This window comes from Elgaria multicarinata, chromosome 5 (genome assembly GCF_023053635.1).
Source record: "Elgaria multicarinata webbii isolate HBS135686 ecotype San Diego chromosome 5, rElgMul1.1.pri, whole genome shotgun sequence".
Lineage (NCBI taxonomy): Eukaryota > Metazoa > Chordata > Lepidosauria > Squamata > Anguidae > Elgaria > Elgaria multicarinata.
Genome location: NC_086175.1, coordinates 69,776,085 through 69,798,908, shown reverse-complemented (window position 1 = coordinate 69,798,908; position 22,824 = coordinate 69,776,085). Strand labels below are relative to the sequence as shown.

Here is a 22,824-nt window from a genome sequence, read left to right as displayed (position 1 = left end):
CATCCCTCCTTGAAGAAAGAAGTTAAAATTCCCCTTCCCACAGGTGATTCCAGATGAGGCTTTTATCCTGCAATTACTCTGCCTCGAACATGCGATTTTACAGACGGTGGGGGGAAAATGTTGTCATCTTCCATTTGTTACTCTCCCACGTTTTCCCCTCACCTTCCATCTTTTTTCTTACCATAGAACATCCTTTAAGGAGAAAAAGATGGAATAGGTGCACAGTGCCTTTTGATTGATAGCACTAAGAGTCCTCCATCTGGAACCAACCCACGTCACTGAAGTGCAAAAGGTGGATGCATAAGTCATTCATTCCAACCATGCTTTCCTCTTTTCTGAACACATGAAGCAGTCTCTGTCTCACAATTGACATCACAGTGCCAGTAACCAATGGGAGTGGGGAGTGACCAAAACAGGAAGCAATCACACACACACACACACACACACACACAAACTATTAGGAAAGATTCAACATTTATATTTGTTCTACAATGCAGAGGTATCTTACTAGCAGAGCAATGGATCTCAGAATTCAGGGGGCAGGAATAACAGGATCAAAGTGTTGGGGGGAGGTTAATGCCCAATCCTTTTTTTAAAAATCATTTTTCTCCCTTTGTTTTTATAGCTGTGTATTCATGACAATTACAGAAACAATCCATTCCATAATTTCCGACATTGCTTCTGTGTTACCCAGATGATGTACAGCATGATTTCACTCTGCAATCTCCAGGTACGTCTTTCTTTGTCCACTTTAGTTCTCCCCAATTCTACTGTCCGTAGAAGAATGGATTTGCATTCATGAAACATCATGAATGTAAATGGCCTCTAGCATACAGCTACATTTTTTCCCAGTGGTGCTTGTTGTTAATTTAGTACTAAAAGATAAAATGTAGAGTGTGTCTTCCATCACCCATGTAGTTATGCCCGGCTAACTACTCCGGAACTCACTTTATTCTCTCATTGTTTACATTCAAGAGGAGAATCAAAGGGTAAAGTGAACTGAAAAGTGTTCCACAGTTTTGACACATCCAGGGTCTCCTTATGATGTAAACCAGGACTAGTGCATGAAAAATAGCAGGCCTACAACGTTATTTTGTCTTGGCCCTGCAACACCTTACTGATGCCCTCACCCCATTGAAATACAGGGTCAAAGCACATGATAGGTTAAATGTATAATTAAACTTTGTGCATGAATCTTTATGGTTAAAAACAAGCCACTTTGAAGGTCATCAACCTGAATTGAGAGAATTGTGCTATTTTCCCCATGAAAATCCCTCCTCTTAGCTGCTTCTTGGGCAACTGTACATTAAGAGACCCTTAACAAGGTTTTTTTTCCCTTGGATCTTTCCATGTTCATTATAGGCTCCATTAGATGGTGACCAACAGCAACCACATGATTTGTAATTGAAAACTTCCCCTCTGGGTAATGCTCCATAAAGTTCAATGAAACATCACCACCTAGTGATGGAATTAATCCTGTGTTTATTTTAAATACTGCATTATCTCTGTTGTTTTTTAAGCGAGATTACCAGGGAAAAGAGTGAGAGATGTCCTGGGGGTTACAGGAATCGCGTATAGGACCTGCAAACTTCCACAAGTGGCAGTCATGAGCGTGCAATAAATCATTCATGTGTCCATAGCAGCTTCCTTTCCACAACAAACAACATCATCAGGAAAGGGGTGCAGGGGGAAAGGGCTAATTCCCCTCCTGCTACCTCATGCCATAGACCCAATCTGGATCAGGGGCCATCATAGCTGCTGGGTTTTTTAAAAGATATGCAAATGTATTTAAAATATTAACTTGTTTGGTACACAGAGGAGGACAAAAGTGGTACACAGTATGAAGACAAAAGTGTCTTGGATTCCTCTTCCAGCCAGCTTCAGTGTAGGCAGAACTGCCTCGACTTCCTTTGACACCTTCGCATCATCTTCTGCTCTGAACCTGCCTAAGAGCTGCCAAGTGCAGAGCAGAAGGGAGGATGGTGAGGTGGCACTTCTGCTCTTGCTGAAGCTGGTAGGAAGCGGCACTTCAGGCCTTCCATCCTCCTACCCTGGACAGCAAGCCCAGCAATGTGAGGCCAGTGGTGATCCGTTCTGGAGAAGCTTGCCTCTGGACCAGCTCCCCCCAGCCTGCCCTATTAAGCACAGTCTTAGGAAGTGGGCCCTCGCTAATCTAAGCACTATCAGGTTTATTATCTATAGTAGCTGGAGCTCACGTTTTTATAGGAAAGTTAACAGTGCAATCCTATCTTTGTCTACTCAGAAGTAAGCTCCATTGACTTGAATGGGAATTACTCCCAGGTAAGTGTGTAGGAATGCACACTTATAAATGACCAGGGCAAGAGAATCAGCAATGGTGTTTGGAGGAAAGGGACTCGGATTCTCTGAGTTAGGCCTAAGTTATTATCTCAAAAAAACAATAGATAAACACAGATAAAACGCAAATCACTCGATCTTCTCATTTGTCTTCAAATCGTGCATGAAAGGCTCAAATAAATGCCTTTCTTAACCAATACAAGCCCTGACACCTTACAAAATGAGAAACCTTTGCCTTTAAGTAAAACTTCTCCACTATCATGTGAAAACTAACTTGTCGTTTTCATCCTGTTGTTAATTATACATCAGAGGCCTGCTTGAATAATTTGCTATTGCTACTAAAATAGAAAAGAGAAAGAGAAAGCATCTTCAATCTTGCCTGCAATAAATGTAGCTATTAAACAACTGTTCACTGAATCCTAATTATAATGTGGCTTTTCTGTACTACAAAAGCCATATGATTTTACAGGGGTGCATTTTTCCTTCCTGCTTAGGTAAAGATTTCCCAGATAGACGTCTTAACGCTAATGACTGCATCGGTGTGTCATGATCTTGATCACCCAGGATATAATAACACGTATGTATCCTTTTTGGAGAAGATGATTGGGAATATAACATCTCTTTGGACAAATGCAGACCAAAACATAGTCCACAATTCAGCATATTAAGGATGTCTTACAGTGCAATCCTATGCATGTTTATTCAGAAGTAAGCTCCGCTATGTGCAAGAAGGCTTAGTCCCAGGTGAGTGTGCATAAGATTGCAGCTTCAGGCTTACCCATTGGAGGCTGGTGGCTCCGATTTTGGTGGGATTGTGAATCCATTCTGGATTTCAGTCAGAACCAGCCAGAATTCTAAAGGAGCTATCCAACATGCTGAACCCTATCCTCAAAATAGGTTCTATCTGGTTTTGAATGAAACCCAGAATGGATTCACAGCTCTGGTGAAATCAGAGCCACCAGCCTTTACTGGGTCCTACTGAAATTTGAGGGGCTGGAGAGCATTTAGCTGTTCATTGGATGGTCAATTTCTTGCTCAGTGCAAATTAAGGTTGCCAAACTAAAAAGAGGAACTGCACTGCCAAAAAAGATAATGCAGGTTTGCCTAAAAATTGCACATGTTCCTTTATATGTATAGATGCACACATGGAAATAATTACTGTGATTTAAATAAAAATGCAATACCTCTCACCCTAGTGGAGAAGCCTCCACAGTCTGGTGTCCAGGTGCTCACTGTAGACGGGCCGCTTTAGGGCCCCTGCACTCCCTTCTTAGGATTCTTTTTCTTTAAACCAGATTTAGACTGGACAGCCCTTCAAACAGAGGATGCCTTCAAATAAAAAAACTGTTCTCTGTAAAGTAGGACATGAGGTCACCTTAGTGCAAATAAAGTGAAGCAGCAAATTTGGATTTTCTCACAGTACATAGCAGGTATGCACATTTATTTTACTGCGCATACACACTGGCAAGAAACCAATCAGGGCTCCCTGCTGAGTGTACGTTCTGTGAGGAAAAACAGCCTTTCACCCATATTTGCTAATCTGTAGTGTGTGAAGTGTCCTTTAGGGTGGAAAATGAAAACTCTTGACCAATAGAAGCTAACTCCTTATACAAGTAAAATAATTGGTTTCCAGCTGCAAAACAACAGCACAGGCATTGTGCGAAGGAAACAAAGACTTGGCACTACATACTTGACAGAAATGGGGGGGAAACGTCACTATCGTAAGTGCATTATGTGTACAAAATAGTGGTATTAAAACTAGCATGTAGAAGGATCAAGGTGTGGAAGAACTACTGAAGTATTGAAAAGACTGGAAAAGAGCCCATCAAAATGTGAATTTATTTTTTGCTAAAGGTTATTAAACTATTGGGTGTGTTTGTAAATGTTTCTATTTCCCTCATAGTCGGTGTAGCAGCAAGGCTGAAATGGGAGATGAAGGAGGGTGGATGAGGCAAGGTGGCATTTGCCTAAAGGACCAGCAGTCTCTTCCCCCAGCCAACTAGCTTTGAGTAAGGCCATTCTCTTGTCAGCAGGTGCACACTGCGAGATGTCAAAACAGTACTTTTCCTCCTTTTTAATGGGCATCTGAGCATGCTCAGTCCTCCTGTTCATCTCACTTATGTGCTTACGTTAGTTCATCACAGCCTTGAGAGTGTTTTGTGAAGCTGCTTGCAAAGACAGCTGCGATTGTTTTCACTTCCTTTAAAGCCCGTCATGCTTAGCTACAGTTATCCATGCTCTGATAACCTCTCGTTTGGATTACTGCAATGCGTTATACGTGGGGCTGCCTTTGAAAACGGTCCGGAAACTTCAACTGGTGCAAAACAGGGCAGAACGTTTACTAACAGGGACAGGCCGACGAGACCACATTACGCCAGTCCTTTTCCAGCTTCATTGGCTGCCAGTCCAGGTCCGGGCCCGATTCAAAGTGCTGGTATTAACATTTAAAGCCCTAAACGGCTTGGGGCCAGGTTATCTGAAGGAACGCCTCCTCCCATATGTACCTGCCCGGACCCTAAGGTCATCTTCAGGGGTCCTTCTCCGTGAGCCCCTGCCAAAGGAAGTAAGGCAGGTGGCTACCAGGAGGAGGGCCTTCTCTGCTGTGGCACCCCGGCTGTGGAATTAGCTCCCAAAGGAGGTTCGCTTGGCACCTACATTATATGCTTTTAGACGCCAGGTGAAGACCTTTTTATTCTCCCAACATTTTAACAATCTATAAATTTTAAATAACATGGTTTTAAATTTGTAATTTTGCATTGCTGCTGTTTTTATCTGGTTGAGCTTTTATATTGTATTTTATATTATGGTTTTATACTGTTGTTTTATACTTTGAATGGTTTTAATTTTTGTGAACCACCCAGAGAGCTCCGGCTATTGGGCGGTATAGAAATGTAATAAATAAATAAATAAATAAATAAATAAATTAGTTAGAGTCTCAGTTCATGAGATAACATCAATTGGCATAGAATCAAAACATCAAGGTCTTCTCGACCAAGGATCAAATGTCTGGAATATAAGTCTGATTCTTAAATATGAATCTGAGGTCTTTTAGAGGGTCTTCTTCTAGGTTTCCCCAAACCCTAATTCAAATCATTTCACCATTCCAGATCAAATTACCAATTGTGAAAGGGTTGTTTCTTTGTGTGTTTGCCAAATTATTTGATCCTATTATTATTATTATTATTATTATTATTATTATTATTATTTATATAGCACCATCAATGTACATGGTGCTGTACAGAGTAAAACAGTAAATAGCAAGACCCTGCCGCATAGTACCAGATTAACAGTATGCAGAACACTTCATTGGTTTTGCTAAAGCAGACTAACTTACTAAGAGCTCCATCAGACGAGCATTTTATTGCACGCTCATTGCAGGGCATGCATGGATTTTCATGGGTCCCTCTCATGATGACGTCTGCCTCCCACGTGCCTCACGCCCCTTCTAGCCTTCTTCTCACCACAAAAAAACACCCCAGTAAGTCCAACTTATTTTTAAAGACGGAAGTTGCTGCTATCTCCTTCTGTGTGCAGGAGAAGCAGCAGGATCAAAACAGCCCACTGAATGGGGGGTGGGCCACATGCACGTTGTTTACTTCCTCTTTCAAAAGAGGAAGTAACAAATGCGGGGGCGGAGAAGCAATGATAAGCAAATACAATCTCCCCCCCCCTCCCCACCGTGTGATGATGCTCTAAGTCTCTGGAATTTGTTCCTGCCCCCCCCCTTCTTTCTTTTTCATTTTTGAATAGAACACTGAGCTTGAAGGTGGAAGGAAGGGCTTGAGAACGTTTGGGACTTGAGAACCCCAAACAGATCCAAATTGTGCTCACAATTCAAATAAGCATGACCTCTTAGGACTGCTAATCCATTTTCTTTTATGTCTTTCCTTCACATTAGGTACCAGATCAATGCCCGAACAGAACTTGCCGTGCGCTACAATGACATTTCTCCGCTAGAGAACCACCACTGTGCAGTAGCTTTCCAGATCCTTGCACAGCCAGAGTGCAACATTTTCTCCAGTATTGATAAGGACCAGTTCAAACGGATAAGGCAGGTATGGTTTAGAAGGGTGTGGCAAAGTCTGCTACTATGTGCCTTATGCATCACATATAACTGTAACTGAGTTAGATTTCTTATTTACTGCAGAGGTGCAGAACTTCAGGCCTGGGGTCCAAATCCAACCCTCCAGAGGTACCAAACCAGCCCTTCAGAGTTCTCAGAAGGCCCACACCCTTCCCCTGGCCCTGCCCCTTCCTACCCACCAAGCATTTGATGGTGTCCAAGCTTTTGTGCAATTTTTCCCCATCCTTGAAGATTGAAATACCTCTCCTGAGGCTTTGCTACTGGCAGTAAGAGCTATAAGCAAAAATATGCTGGCATCGGGTGCATTTTGTTCTACCCTTTTTGGCTTCAGCCCCACAAACATGTTGAATCCCCCCTCCCATCAGACCTTCTCCAAAATTCAGTCTGAAAGAGGTTCTGCATCCCTGATTTAGTGGATATTGCTGGAAAAGAGTGGCTTTGTCTGTAACGATTGACAACCAACCATCAAAATCTATTCTTAGGAGGAAGAATTTTCAGGCCAAAGGGCATTGTTGTAGGCACAGTTAAACCTCACCACCCCTCATTTTAGAAATTAAGCATTGGTTATGATTAAGGAAACCAGCCAAACCTGATGAAATGAGCATCTCACTGACCATGGGCTCAGTCAGGTGGGAAAACTGCTCTTTTATAACTTTTTATAAAAGCCCCAAGAACCTGTTTTTAAAAAGTATGAATAAACAAACAATCCACACACACACACATACACACGCATCAATTTTGAAAATCACACATGCCCTGAATAAATTGGCTGAGTTCACAGAGAAGTTTTCAGCATGCTATGTTGGAGCTCTTTGTTTGATGCTCCTAGTGCCATTTTCTTTTTGTAAAAGCCACTATGGAGCCCCAAATTTGGATCAAAGCTATGGTGAAGGGAGAAGGAGACTAATACTTTCCCCCTACACTATGACCCTGCAGCTGATATTCACCTCAGAGGAGAAAATCTGTAGGCTTAAAAAAAAATCCCCTCCATAGTTGCTTGGGCGGTGAGGGGGCGGGCATCTGGCTTGGACCATGGGGTGGGCAAAACATACCCTCTCTCCCTGCAGTGTGGTCCTGACATGGACTCCACAATTACACGGGGAACTCCAAACATGGATCTTCAGCATAATGTGTAGTCCAGCCCTTATCTCACAGGTTTACTCCCAGAATCTTCACTGGGGTCCCAGAAAGACGCTTGGGAATGGTGAAAAACATTTAAAGGGGAAGATGTTGGAGTGCAGGGATACTGCATGAGAAGTAGTGACTTTTCTAGTTTGAGAAGCATAAATGTCTTACAATGCTTATTTTGCACAGGGGATAATTACATTAATCCTAGCAACAGACATGGCAAGGCATGCTGAAATATTGGACTCTTTCAAAGAAACACTGGACAACTTTGACTACTCAAATGAGGAGCACGTGACCCAGGTAGAAGGTTTTTGTTCTGTTCTCGGCATATGAGCAGTAGAAAAGCAGTGGGAAGGAGCCAGTAGAGGCTGGTGGCCCTGATTTTAGTGGGGCTGTGAATCTGGGTTTCTGTCAGAACCAGCCAGAACTCTAAAGGATCTATCAAGGTGCTGAACCCTATCTGCAAAATAGGTTCAGCATCTTGGGTAGCTCCTTCAGTGTCCTGGCTAGTTCTGACAGAAACTCAGAATGGTACCTAGCATTACCGATCAAAAGGCATTGTGCCACTATAGAGTGTTTCCTGCTTTAACAGATTTTTTACAATGAGAAAAAAGTTGGAAGACGTGGGAGAACTCAAGGGGAGGGTTATAAATGGGGGACAACATCATCTGGACCCACTGGAAGCTGTTGGTTCTAATTTCAGTGGGGCTGTGAATCCATTCTGGATTTCAGTCTGAACCAGCCAGAACTCTAAAGGAGCTAACTGAGGTGCTAAACCCTACCTCCAAAATAGGTTCAGCACCTTGGGTAGCTCCTTTAGAGTTCTGACTGAAACCCAAAGCAGATTCACCACCCCACTCAAATAGCAGCCACCAGCCTCTAGTGGGTGATGATTTGGTCCCTAATATCTTGTTTTTCCAAAAATTTGTAAATTCAAGCCATTCAGAAACCAGGCATGTCAAATGTAAGTAAGTGCCTTAAAATGTCACCTGTATAATGAAGGGCAAAGTAGAAATAGGATATGGATGATGATGATGGTCCAGATATTTGATGTGGGCACAGCGGATGCAATGTGCACAAGGAGGCTCACCTGCCCATAGGATGGTCCCATTCACCACTGAAGGAATGGCTAGTACACTCAGAGGAGGGAGCATAGCTCAGTGTTAGGAGGTCCCAGGTTGCATTCCTAGCATCTCCAGCTAAGATGCTCAGTTAGCAGGATGATGGCAAAGACTTCTGCTTGAGATATGGGAAGCTGGTTCCAGTCAGAGTAGACAGTTCTAGATGAACAAGTAGTATAAAGCAGCTTCATGGAGTGTCATCCATGACCTGGAGCACACATTGGGTTCTAGCCAACGACAATTGAGTGCAAGCTAGATTCCACTGTGATCAGTCACAGAAATCTCACTGCTTCCCATTGATCTTGATTGGATCCCCTGCTACTTTCAGTGCTGATATCCCATTGTTTAAATGGAGGAAACAATGCCTGGTAAAGGGTGCAGCTAAACACAACAGATCTCTTACCATGTTGTAAAATGCTTTCCTGCTTTCAGTTGAAGATGGTACTGATCAAATGTTGTGATATCTCCAATGAAGTGCGCCCAATGGAAGTGGCGGAGCCATGGGTAGACTGCTTATTAGAGGAGTATTTTATGCAGGTAAGAAGAGTACATCCAGAGGTACCACTGCATTGTTCATCTCTCAGCATTACAGAAACAGTGGCCCAGTTCGCACAGTCACTACGGTTTAAACAAGCCATGGCAGGTGTTGGGTGGGCACCATTTTCCTAATGAACCAAGAACAACAGGTCATGGGTTATTTGAGGATTGTTTCCCCCTCAAACAAGGCATGCCACTTTGCATTGGATGACACAACAAGCAGCTCTTGGGCGGGTAATTGGGCAAATGGCATCATGGCTTAAACAAGCTGCAGTGATCATGCAAACTAGGCCATTGCCTGTCGTGATAGATTTTCACCAAGATGAAAAGAGACTTTCTCAATAGGGTCAGGGAAATGTTCCATCCTGACAATATGTTCCAAATAAAAATGACTTTAATTGACTGGAATTTGTAACCTAAAAAGGCAATCATAGGCAAGAAATGCAAATGTTATTGGATTACTGCTTATTCTTCCTAATAGTCTGTGTTCAATAAGTCAGCATATGAGCAATTTTAAACCAAAAGGGGCAAGATCTGTTTGCAGAAAAGAAAAGAAAAATAGAATAAGTAGCACCAATTGGGTCAGGGTTGGATTATTTATATCTATTTGGATGACTTTGAAACATTCATGACTAAGCCTACGAGGACTGAAATTGTGTTTAAAAAGAGAAGGAAGGAAGGAAAGCTCCCTGAACATTTCAAAAGGACAATCTCATTAGTATTGAAAAAGGCACCTTATGGTGCTATGGTTATTATTTCTTACTGGATTTCCATTGGCGATGATTGTAGGGAGGAAGGGGGAAAATAGAGTAAAGGCCCAACTAGCCTTCCTATATGCCAATAAAAGTGTGTATTAACAAGGTGCGGCAGTTGGCACTACACCAAGTGAAGCTTGGTCATGATGGGAAGCACAAAAACAAGCAATTCTGTTCTTTCTTGATTTAACAAGAAATCACTTGGATGATGATGATGATGATGATGATGATGATGATTTTTAAAAAACTTCAATTAATACATTGTTCAAGACCAAGCAAAAGGATCAGATCATGAGGAAGTGCCAAGATTGCCCTTCATTCATTTCATCTGCGTAGTGACATTTCTCAGGGCCAAACTATACCTTGCATTATTTGTGTTTAAACTGGACACCTTTATTTTGAAGAAAAAAATAGTTGTAGGGCCCTGGTCCAGACCATGTCCCTGATCTGGAATGAGGCACCATGTTTGCTCTTCTTTTTACCTGAGCCGTGAAGACATTTCTGTGCTGCTTGACTTTAAATGGTTTTTAATATGGGGTTAATTCTGCTTTCTGGGCTTTTAATGATACCTCAGGTCTTAATTTGGTTTGTTGTTTTGAATTTGTTTTTTATCTTCTTCTCCTTTTTGTGCACTGTTTTGGGGGGTGAAAAGCAGATTGTAAATATAAATTATTTAATTAAAATTGCTTTGACACATTGCTACATCTGGACTAGAGTGACCGGGAAAAGTCTGAAGGCCTTCCAGTGGCACCTTTTATGGACCGAGACAAAGTAACGAAACCTACCGCACAGATTGGCTTCCTGAAGTTTGTTCTTATTCCAATGTTTGAAACTGTAACAAAGGTAAGGTCAGAGAGATAATTCAACTGAAGTTTTTTGATCAACTAAAAAGGTACACAAAAACATTCAATTAATTGGGCAATGCACCTTTCTTAAAGTTAATTATTTTTAATGTAATTACTTATAAAATACAGATGGCAGGCACTATCACAGAAGAAGCATTCCTCTCCTTATCTCATACATAGGTGGCAATGTCTGTTCTAAGAAGGTCTCTGCTACAACATATATATATGAATAATCTAAAAACAAAGTATGCTTTCCTTTCAAAAATATTTTTGATTTATATGCAATTTATACTAAATTAAAGCCCAAGCCTACCCATATTTACTTGGAAGTACCATTGTTTTCAATATTTATTTATTTATTACATTATTATACTGCCCAATAACCAAAGCTCTGTGGGTGGTTCCCAAGTAAATGTGTATACAATAATTTAATTTAATTCGTATGATTTATTGACGTCATCATCAACAGCTCTAATAAGTTATTAACATTCTAAGATGCCAACTAGAATTGGAAAAAAAAATCATTTTTATTTTCGTAAAATATCTCCCCCCCCCTACAAAAAAACCCACACTGCCTTATACAATGATCCATTCATCATGAGGCATTTATTTTGCACTTATGATTACTCCCTCATGGCTTGCGGCTGCTTTACACAACATCGGCATCCTCCAAGGCCTCTCCCGTGAACCGTTATAGCATGTATTTCTCTGACAAGGGAAGTCTTGTATTTCTGTCAATGGCAGCATGAAACCCTGGTGTATTTGCATAATTCCACTTTATCACAGTGCCACCTAGTGGTTGTGTAATGGAACACATAAAAAGGCAGAGAAAGAAAAACCTGAGGCGGAAAAATGTGTAAAGGAACAGAAAGAATCCAGAAGCAGAAGCCTCAGTACATGAGGCAAATGAAAACGTCATGTAGAAAATCTCAAAAGTTGCCATGCTGAATGTTTATCATGTAAAACCAAGTTGTTGAAAAAGACGTTTAGGCCACAGTCCTATGCATGTTTAGAAAGAAAAAAGTCCTACATCTCCCAGTGTCCCTTCAGCCAGCTATGCTGGCTGGGGCATGCCTCCTTGGTTGACCTTCCTTGCTTTATTTTAGCTTTTTCCAGAGGTCGAGGAAGTAATGCTCCAACCACTTTGGGAATCCAGAGACCGCTATGAGGAGCTGAAGCAAATAGATGATTCTATGAAAGAGGTAAGATGGAGCTCTTCGTCTTGCCTTCACCACATCCTGCCCAGAAAGATCCCCCCAGCTTGCCTCCATTTCTAGTGCTGAGCCAACCTTTCTCAGAACACTTTCCCTCTAGAAAAAGAAGGCCATTTTGTAGAATTTCTCCAAAATTATCCACTATTTTTCATTTTTTATTTGCCAGCCACAAGTTCCGTCTCCACCCCCTGCAACTTTGCCCTGCAATTTATTTATTTATTTAATTACATTTATATACCGCCCCACAGCCGAAGCTCTCTGGGCGGTTTACAACATTTAAAAATAGTAAACATTAAAAGTATACAATTTAAAAAACAACAACACACACACACATATAAAAAACAGTATAAAAACAACAGTATCCATTTAAAAACAACAATTGTGGGGTCCATTAAAAACAAACTTAACGTTGTTAAATGCTGTTAAAATGCTGTTAAAAATGCCTGGGAGAAGAGAATAACACGATATCCAGGAAATTGTGGAGGGTGAAAAATGGTGGCCAGGCTTCCAAGACAGTTATTATTTGTTTGTTTCATTTCATTTCATTTCATTTCATTTCTGCACTGTCTCGTAGTTGAAGCTCTCTGGGTGGTTTTCAACAATTGATAAAAATACAACATAATAAAAAATAGTCTAAAATTTTTAGCATAGAAAAATTAAAGCAATGTAAGAGCTAAAAACAAGTAAACAGTTGCTGCTGCTGTTGCCACATGCAGCAGTAGCAAAAAACAAACAAACCCAAATCTTGAGGGTTCCCAAAGGGTGGGGGGCTGCATTATTGCCCTTGCTAATGGTGGGCCCCACCCCCAAGAAACTATTGGAGAATTTCTCCTTTCCCTGGAGAAATACGGTGAACTGGTCCCCCAATTTCTCTGCCCAAAAAGGTGGAGAATTTCGAGCGGCAATTTGTTTAAGAAAATATGTTTAGAAATGCCTCTGGAATTAAGGAATGTCAATAGCCCAAATAGTAAGCCAGACTCCCTCAACCTGCTACCCTCCAGATGTGCTTAACTACAAATCCCAGTATCCGTCAGCCAGCACAGCTGTAGGAAGCAAACACAAGCTTGGTGTATGAAGTATCTTGCGTTGCTGCTGCTAGTGTTTATTCTTTGCAGATCATGACCTTTATAAAACTTGGTGGCTATGTGCTAAGCAATTTCTGGGGGTAGTTCAAAGAGTGCATGGAGAAATCAAGGGGGCATTATTGTTTTTGTTTTAAATCAGTCCAAATTCATTCACTTTGCATTCTCTTACCCTCCTTATTGCTTTATTATGATTTGATTAGAATGTAAGCCTATGCGGCAGGGTCTTGCTATTTATTGTTTTACTCAGTACAGCACCATGTACATTAATGGTGCTATATAAATAATAATAATAATAATAATAATAATAATAATAATAAAAAATCGCAACAGCTAGTTGTTTCAACTACTTCATGTATTTTGCAGATCATTTCATTTTTAAAACACACACAAAAAAACTGTTTCTAATCAACTGATTGGTACAGAGGGAAATGTTTGGTATCTGATACTTCCAAAAGTATATAATTTAGCCACACTTACTAAAGCTGGAAGAATTCCTTTTGTTGCTGTGATGTGTACTGATGTGTGGGAGACAGTGGCTAATATCATCAACAAGGTCTCTGGCCCTTCCTGCTCTTGGGGATGTTTTAAGTGAAAAGTTATAGTCCCTGAGAACTAAGTTTTATGTTGTGAAACAGAAGGAAGAGAGAACGTATGGGAATACTACAACCTCTTTTCTGATCGGTTAAAGGTCATTGTAAGTGAGTAACTGCTGAAACTTTGTCAAGTTTCAAACTAGAGTACATAGCAATGGGAAAGCTGACCAGAGTTTCTCTGATGACCAATGAAGTTGCACATAATGTTTACTCAGTAGTAAGTCTTACTGAATTCAGTGGGTTTTACTTCCAAGTACATAGGATTGCAACCTTAATCATAAGCACATTGGTCATATTGGCTAGGGATGATGGGAGTCATAATCCAACACATCTAGACAGTGCCAAGTTGGGGAAGGTGACACGATGGTGTAAGCCAGACACTTACCATTGTGCCTGCTCTTAATTCCTCCGCATTGGTCCAACGAGATGCCCAGAGTTGCACTTTCCCTTTTGGTGGTCTTTTCTTTCTGGCCTTTCTACCCCCACTATCCATCCTGATCTTTTTTTGGGGGGGGGCAGGGTTCAGGACCTTGGATAGCTCCTTTAGCATCCTAGTTGGTTCTGACTGAAACCCAGAATGGATGCAGAGCTCCACCACAATCAGAGTCGCCAGCCTCCACTGCATCTGTCCTATTTCAACTCTCTTAAAAAAAACCCACACATATAAAACTATAGTAAGACAAGGATGATGGGAAGGAGCCATCGCAAACTTGACCGGAATGAATGTAGCCTTTGGATGGAAAGATCTGGCTCTAGCCTGAATCATTTGGTTATGAAACTGTTGGTAGGGAACATTAACTGTCAGTACAGTTTTCTCTCTTTCAATTAGAAAGGAATGTAATGGCTGCAGTCCACCAAGCACTGTTGCTATAGATTCTGCATTGGCTTTAGCGGGACATCTGGAGGGACCATTGCAAACTCTTGGAATGAATGGATCCCATGCAGTGAACGTGTTTGCTGGATCCGCCCAGTGACTCGGCAGCTGCTATATTGACAAATCACATTGCCACACATCAGTCAGTGACTCTGATATTCTATTCTACTCTTCACTAGTTACAGAAGAAGAAGAATGAAAGTTTGACAACTGGAAGTAGGGAGAAGTGAAAAGCAAAGTAAAGATGGGGCACATCAAGGTAAGGTACCTTTCTTTTTCAAAAGGGTTTTTCCCATTAGGAATCGTAGGACATAGCCTGAACAACAGGTATGTGATAGTCAAGTATTTAAAATATTAAAGAAAGAAGTGTCTTGTGGCAAGTGGTGTATTGAATGTGGCCACACACGCAAAAAGGCAATATCATTGCAATATATAGTTACATTTGTCAAAAATGCCATGGAAGAAAAGGATTTAATGCATTTTTGGTCAGCTCTAGAATTTATTTATTTATTTATTTACATTTATATTCCTCCTTTTTTCTTCCAAGGAACTCAAGCTGGCATACATAATCCTCCTCCTCTCCATTTTAATCTCACAACAAGAAGCCTCTGAGGTAGGCTGGGCTGACAGTCTGTGACTAGCCCAAAGTCACCCAGAGAACTTCCATGGCCAAGTGGGAACTAGAACCCGGATCTCCCGACTCTCAGTCCGATACTCCAGCCACTATACCACACTGGCTCTCAATATAAAAAAAAGAATCATTAATAATGAAGAGTAGAGGAAGTGATTGCTATCATTGGGTTGGATCCAGACTTAGAGCTTTATCACACCAGGGTTATACTGTGCAATCACTGCGAATTGCGTGCAAAGGACTCCAAAGTTTTCCAGCTTATAATCTGCTTTTATTGTGAAGTACTCTGAAGTTTTCCAGTTTATAATCTGCTTTGACTGTGAAGTACTCCCATTCATCCTGCTTTAATTGTGCTTCAAAGCAAAAGACCCGACCTATTTAGGTACTACTTTTGGAGCGAATCATTTGTTGTTTTCCTAGTGGCCACTGGGGGCGCAGGAGCAGGATTTGATATGTTTAAAGAAAAATTAAACAAATGCTTACATCTGTGTAAGTTTTAAAGCTAAAGACATCAAAATTGGCACAGTAATAGATACTAAGGAGAGCTTTAATCATACCAAATTTGAATTGGATTGGGTCATCCATTGATTTTTTTAATGATTGTTTACATTTCCCCCCTTAAACCCATTTCCTGGTATGCAAAGGATCTTAGGAGCGCTGCCGCCCAGGATGTGATTTAGTTAGCAACAACTACAACAACGCCGACAGCTTAGCGCTGTAGGGGATAATTCAAGGGAAACAGGTACGTGGGATGAAGCTAATAGTCAGAGTAGACCTATTAAAATCAATGTGTTTTAAGTTCCTTTAAACAATATGTGAAAAGAGAAAGGGGACCCATCTGCACAAGGATTCACAGCGCATTGAACCATGCTTCTATCTGCTCCAAGCCCACCATTTCCCTGGTCGGCTGTGTAGACTGATAGGGATTAGCACGGTGGCTGTGTGTGTGTGGTTTACAGGTGTGCTGAATCAGCACATCTAAGCCCTGCCAAAAATTCTTTGTGTACGAGACCTGATTCTCTGGGTCTAATGATGTTTGTATTTTAATTACAGCGTTATAACAAAGATCCTTTAGAGGTTTGCCAAGACCAGCAAAACATCATGGGATTGCACAGCATTGAGAACGGATGAGGCCGAACAGCTGACGCTACCACATGCACTTTTTCCAGTTCCTTTTCTAAAGACTAGCATTTATCTTACGGATGCAAACGATAAGGAACCCATGCTGTTGTACAAGATTTTTTTTCTTTTATTTTTAAAGTCATCTTCTAAATAATATATTCTTATACCAAAAATGGCTGCTGTAATTATTCTCTTTTGTAGATTTTATATGTTTTTGTGTTGTTTTAAAAAAACTGCTTCTGGTTGTTTTATTGAGATGTCTTGTGGGGGAAGGGGATTTGTACTTTTAAAGAAATGTTTCAGAAAAAATATATATGTAGTGTTATGTCCTGTTAAAGTTATACCTATCAATTCCATTATGTCTATGTACATTTAGGAGTCTAATTTATGCCTCCTGTCACCTTTTTGAGACAACTGACAAAAAGGCAACAGCAGGCTATCTGAAAAGAAACACCATTTTACCATCTCTGGCCAGCAACCATTTGCCAGTAAAACCCTTTTGAGAAGGAAATGGGAATTGACAGATCAAGCCCTCAGGTGACACCATGGCCTGTTACTTAGTCCCATCTCCACAAATGCTACTCCTCGTCCTTTGTGTCTCGGTTGGTAACTGAGGGGACAGATATTCCTTCAGAGGAATAGATAACGGCCTAGTGGTTTCTAGTTGCCTTGTCCTTAAGCACTGAGAATTGTCAAGATGCTGCAAATATGGCCCATAGGGACATGAAGCCAAGGGCAATGGAGGCTGGTGGCTCCGATGTCAGTGAGGCGGTAAATCTGTGGGTTCTAGTCAGAACTCTAAAAGAACTATCCAAGGTGGTCTGTAGGGACATTGAAACAGTTCTGTTGCCAGGGGCAATGGAGACTGGTGGCTCTGATGTTGTTTTTTTAATCAGCTCCCAGTTTCAGAAAGAACTCTAAGGTGAATAGAACCCAGAGCAGATTCACCTCCCCACTGACAAGGGCAAGCAGGTCTGACCAGTTACACCATCAGGGAAGGACTCTGGAGCAGATGTCCAGGAGTCCCCTCAGCAAGAAAAATAGGTCTCCCTTATGCAGCAGGAATGGGTTGTCACATTTTGAAGTAGTGAAGTAATACACATTACCTTCTACTCCACAAGACCAGTTCAGAATCTAAAATAACTACAACACTGGGTCGGACACTGCAAATTGCCTGGATAGGAAATAAGAATATCTGAGAATTAACAAAGCCATTCTGGGCTCCATCAAGAAACAGTAGGACAAAAGTGTAATAAATCGCTATAGCTGCAATAAAAGCAGTTATTTTTTTCTCAAGTGATGTTTTAATTTGAATGTAAATTTATTAGCATCTCCTGCATCATTGTACTAAATTCATTTGGAATAAGCTTCGTTTAATGAATGTCTTGTAACAGTTGGCTAACAAAATACTATAATAAGCTGGAGTTATATCAGAGGCAGTAAGCCTATATACACAGTTGCGGGGGAACATGGGTGGGATGGTGCTGTTGCACCATGTCCTGTTTGTCGGTCCTTGGTCAACAGCTGAACTAGATGGACCCTTGGTCTGATCCAGCATGGCTCTTCTTAAGTTCTTACATTTGCATAGAGATATTTTGGCAAGGATCTAGTCCTGGTTTAACTAGATATTTGGTATAAATGAGATTCATGTAATGAAAATTCTACCATTGTTATTTTTATTTTTTACGGTGGGGATTATTCCATGCACCCATGCCTTAGAGCAGGGAGGGCAACTTGTTGCCCTCCAGATATTTAGGCCTAGTACTCCCAAACACCCCTGGCCAACACAGCCAATGGTGAGGGATGGTGGGAGGTGTAGACCAACACATCTGGAGGGCTACATGTTTCCCATCCTCATCTTAGAGGAACTCTGAGAGGGAGGAACCATAGCTTAGTGGTACAGCACGCTTTATATGCTTAAGTTTTGAGATTCATTCCCTGAATCCTCCATCATTAAAAGCCTGTGGTCTTGAAGAGCTCCTGCCAGTCAGAGTAGACAGTACTGGGCTAAGTGGCTTTGGTATAAAGGCAACTTCGTATGTTCATATTGGACAAAAGCTCATGGCCATTTTGCATGCTAAGGGCAATGCTGATAGAGTCCACTTCCAATATCAATGAGATTTTGGACTGAGAAGAGGACTGGGAAATTCCTTGTACATAATTCTTAATAGTAGATGAGCGCTCCCAAAGTCTAGAGATGCCAGCATTCAAATATGGTTCAGGGCCTATGTGCATTGCTGCAATTGTTGGTCATGTGTGGCTCCCACAGCATTTTGTTATATTTGTGCATGAAAGCAAACCACAAGAATTAGCATGTGAGATGGAGTTGGGGAAAGGTAGAGTGAAATCTGATGGGCATCAGGACCCTTGGAGGGCATGTCCCACAGAGCTGCTGTCTGTATAGCTGTGAGGGGTTTGAAGAAGAGGATATGAAAAGACTGAGGAAGACACTGTCTGCTGTCTGTGCTGGTAGGAAAAGTGGTTATAAAACTACAATTGAGCTTGCTGTAGGTTGGACTGGTGTACTGAGGCTCTGGTTTAGCAGATGAACCAGGCCTGGCTAATGGGAGCGAGGAAGCTTCTAAGGACAAAACAAGTAATTGGCAAACACACACAAACACGATTCCTGACATGGAGTTCCATTATAACTATGGACACAGTTTGATAATAGGTTTTCGTTCAGTGTTTGTATACCAATAGTTTGTATACTATTGTTGCTGAATGCACTTCATGCCAATAACTAAGACTTAGAAAAAGCCTTTCAACCTTTTAAGAATGAGGAAAAACTGCACAAAAAATGATAGTTGGTCGGGGAAAGGGGACATGGCCTCATCTCGAGTCCTCATCCAGTTCTGGGCACCACAGAAACTTCCTGTTAGAGCAATATGACAATGGAACCAATTACCTAGAGAGGCAGTGGGCTCTCCCACACTAGAGGCATTCAAGAGGTATTCTGTCAGGTATGCTTTAAGGTGGATTCCTGTACTGAGCAGGGGGTTGGACTCAATGGCCTTATGGGCCCCTTCCAACTCTACTATTCTATGATTCTGGAGAATCCTGGAGGGCTGGATTGGGACCATAGGTGGCTGACATTTGGCCTCCCAGGCCTGAGGTTCCTCACTCCTGGTATAACACCAGGAGGGCACACAAAATAGAACAGGCAAGTATTCTCTTTCGTATGTTAACTATAGTTCTCAAAAATGGATACATGGCTTATCAGGTGCTGTGGATTTGAAACAGATGATCTGGGAGAAGTAAAAAGTCTCTCTCTCCCTCTCCCTCTCTCTCTCACACACAATATATATATATATATATGTACCAACCATCTTTGTATGTTTAAAATGTGTAATTCCGACAAGGGCTTTTCTTAGGTTGTCCTTTAGGTGGTTTATAAATACAGAGCAGCACACATGGAAGGCGTTCCGCCCCAAGGAAGCTCATGTCTCTTTTTGAAGGGCACATGTACCCAAGCCATATGCCTGCAAGCTGCAGAGCTGCTTGCCAAGTCTTACAGTTTTTTAAAAAAGAAAAGTGTAGGTGGGTGCTCAGACTTCTTCCATGCAAAACAGGAAATATCTTGCTAAACTCAGGCTTCCCTTACCAAAGGACCTCAGTGACTAACACTTGGCTCTCGAGCACTGAATAATAATCTCATCACCTTAATTGTAGCAAGACATTTTGGCAGAGCAAACCTTTACTCTTGTATTTGTGTAATTATGTTAATGTTTTTCCCCTTGGAGATAGCTCTCCATTATGTATTTTGGTAAATGAATCACTACTGTGTCCCTTTTCTTATCCATTTCTGTTGATCAAAAACACTGTTTAATATGCTCTGACATCCACCCACAATACAGAAACATCCCTGCACGGGATCACACAACTGACCACTTTTGAAGTATTGCTCAAGTACCTTTGAGTGAGCAGACTGCAAATGTATGTCTTTAGTTTTTATATGCTATTTGATGACACCTGCTTGTTGACTAAACCAAATTTATTCTTCAAACAGTTGTAATTCCATTCCCCCACACACAAATGAAACTAGAATAAACCACATATTACCTTCAATGTTACTGTATTGGTATTTGTTGCATGTTGCTGAACTGCCCCCCCCCCCTAATTTAATGCTGCTTCTAGTGGGGGTGGGATGGTGTGACTTAATTAATGATGCTTCTGGGGAAAAAATGTGCAGTTAGAACTTGCACATGTCTGATTCAGTTATGGCCCTTATATCAGTTTCATGACAGGAAAGGGCCTTGCCTGCAGAAGGTCCCAGGTTCAATGTTTGTCATCTCCAGGTAGGACTGGGGAAAGACTCAGAGCTGTTCCCAGTCATTGTATGGCAATACTGAGCGAAATAACCCAACGGTCCAACCCAGCATAGACCAATGTCCTTACATTTCAGGCTACGAATACTGGTGGAAGTGGGGGCAATGTTATTGAACATGAAAGGCCCCATGTATTTTCAGCTAGAACATGTATAATAAAATTTTCTTTACTAACTGGAATGATCAATAGAAACAAACTTATAAATTATGTTTTTAAGTAAATAATAAAATAGAAAATTGTATAAAATGCATGAGTTGTAAACGTCAAATATTGATTTGTGGAAATTAACTGCCTCTGCAATGCAACAACTGCTGCATCTATTCTTTTGACCAGGGGTGGGCAACACACACTCCTCCCCCATCGGGAGGTCTCCGCAACCCTTTCCTGTTGTATTGCTGAAATTTGTAGAAGTGGCAACAACAACAACAAAACGTCACTGATTTGCTGCTGAAAATTGGTGACAAACCAACTACAAAACACTCCATTGTAGCATTCTGTAGTAGTTTGCCACTGATCACCTTATTTATTTATTTATTTATTTATTTATTTATTTATTTATTGCTGCAACTACCAGTGCCCTGCAGAATTCCACAGGGTATCAGCAGAGTCAGCTGGGGCAGTGAAAGTGCTGGACGAGTGCCTGGAGGCTGTAATGGGCTGGATGAGGGGTAATAAACTGAAACTGAATCCTGATAAGATGGAAGCTCTGTTGGTTGCTGGCTCCGAGTCCGGGAATTGGGTAAGCAACCTGTTCTGGGTGGGGTTGCACTCCCTCTGAAGGAGTAGGTGCGTAGCTTGGGAGTACTCCTAGATCCATCCTTGTTACTGGAGGCCCAAATGAACTCCGTGGACTGGAGTACTTGGGGTCAGCTTCAGCTGATCTGCCAGCTAAAGCCTTTCCTGGACAGGGATAACCTAGCCACAGTAATACATGCACTGGTAACTTCCCAATTAGTCTACTGCAATGTACTCTATGTGGGGCTGCCCTTGAAGACGATTCGGAAGTTGCAGCTAGTGCAAAATACAGCATCTAGATTGCTGACTGGAACATCTCATAGAGACCATATAATACCGGTCTTAAAGGTATTGCACTGGCTGCCAATACGTTTCCGGTCAGAATTCAATGTGTTGGTAATGACATTTAAAGCCCTAAGTGGCTTGGGACGATACTTGAGGGAGCGCCTCTCCCCCTAGCTGCCTGTCCGAGACCAGACATCTGTCAGAGGAGCTCTTCACCACCAATGTGAGATATACACTATGGTGGGACATGGGAGAGCGCTTTCTCTGTTGTGACACTCTAGCTGTGGAATGCACTCCCCCTGGAGGCCTGACTGGCTCCGGCACTGGCTTCATTTTAGCACCAGGTTAAGACATGGCTTTTTAACAAAGCTTTTGATGGCTAAATCCACCAGCCTGCACACTGTCTTGTTTTAATTGGCTTTTACTGTTTTAAAATTTCATATTGGTTTTAACTAGGGCTGTGCACGGACCCTCCCGATCTGCTTCGTCGCCTGATTTGGAAAATCCGGATCAGGCCCGATCCTCTTCGCGCTGCTCCGCCGGTCCCCCGCTCTGCTCCACGGAGCGAGATCTGGCTTCGCCGCCGCTGCCACATAAGTGGCAGCGCCGGCGGCAGCACCAGGTAAGCCACCACCCCCTTACCTGCGTCCGTCATCGCGGGCTTCATTTGAGGCCCCGGCTTAAAGCCGGAAGAGGCCTCGGCCTTCACTTCTGGCATCAACTGGGGCCTCAATTGAAGTCTATGTCGGACACAGGTAAGGCTCCCTCCTCCCTGCCCCCTTACCTGGATCCGCCACCGCTGCTGCTGCATGGATTGCGGCGCTGGCAGTGCCAGGTAGGCCAATACCCTTCCCCCGGTCCCCTTACCTGCGACCGTGGTGGGCTTCAATTGAGGCCCAGGCTTCAAGCGGAAGAGAAGGCCGCGGCCTCTTCCGCTTGAAGCCAGGGCCTCAATTGAAGCCCGCCATGGACACAAGTAAGGCTCCCTCCTCCCTGCCCCCTTACCTGGCTCCGCCGCCTCTGCATGGATGGCGGTGCCGGCGGCACCAGGTAGGCCAATGCCCCTGTTCCCTTACCTGTGTCCGTGGCGTGCTTCAATTGAGGCCCCGGCTTCAAGCAGAAGAGAAGGCCGCAGCCTCTTCCGCTTGAAGTCAGGGCCTCAATTGAAGCCTG

General features: G+C 42.2%; 2 protein-coding genes across 4 annotated transcripts in view; one reads left to right on the top strand and one right to left on the bottom strand.

Annotated features, from left to right (window-relative positions):
- Window positions 1-19,255, top strand: part of PDE9A (phosphodiesterase 9A) — a 77,499-nt gene extending 58,244 nt beyond the window's left edge. For all 3 annotated transcript variants that reach the window (XM_063126588.1, XM_063126587.1, XM_063126586.1), the window contains 9 exons: window positions 626-730; window positions 2,811-2,893; window positions 6,215-6,371; window positions 7,715-7,828; window positions 9,082-9,186; window positions 10,656-10,784; window positions 11,893-11,988; window positions 14,732-14,811; window positions 16,237-19,255. In XM_063126588.1, coding sequence (XP_062982658.1) covers window positions 626-730; window positions 2,811-2,893; window positions 6,215-6,371; window positions 7,715-7,828; window positions 9,082-9,186; window positions 10,656-10,784; window positions 11,893-11,988; window positions 14,732-14,782 — 840 coding nt within the window. In that variant the 3' untranslated portion in view covers window positions 14,783-14,811; window positions 16,237-19,255. The remainder of the gene's footprint in view (window positions 1-625; window positions 731-2,810; window positions 2,894-6,214; window positions 6,372-7,714; window positions 7,829-9,081; window positions 9,187-10,655; window positions 10,785-11,892; window positions 11,989-14,731; window positions 14,812-16,236) is intronic.
- WDR4 (WD repeat domain 4) overlaps window positions 1-22,824 on the bottom strand; it is a 208,983-nt gene that overhangs the window by 151,352 nt on the left and 34,807 nt on the right. The window lies entirely within an intron of this gene.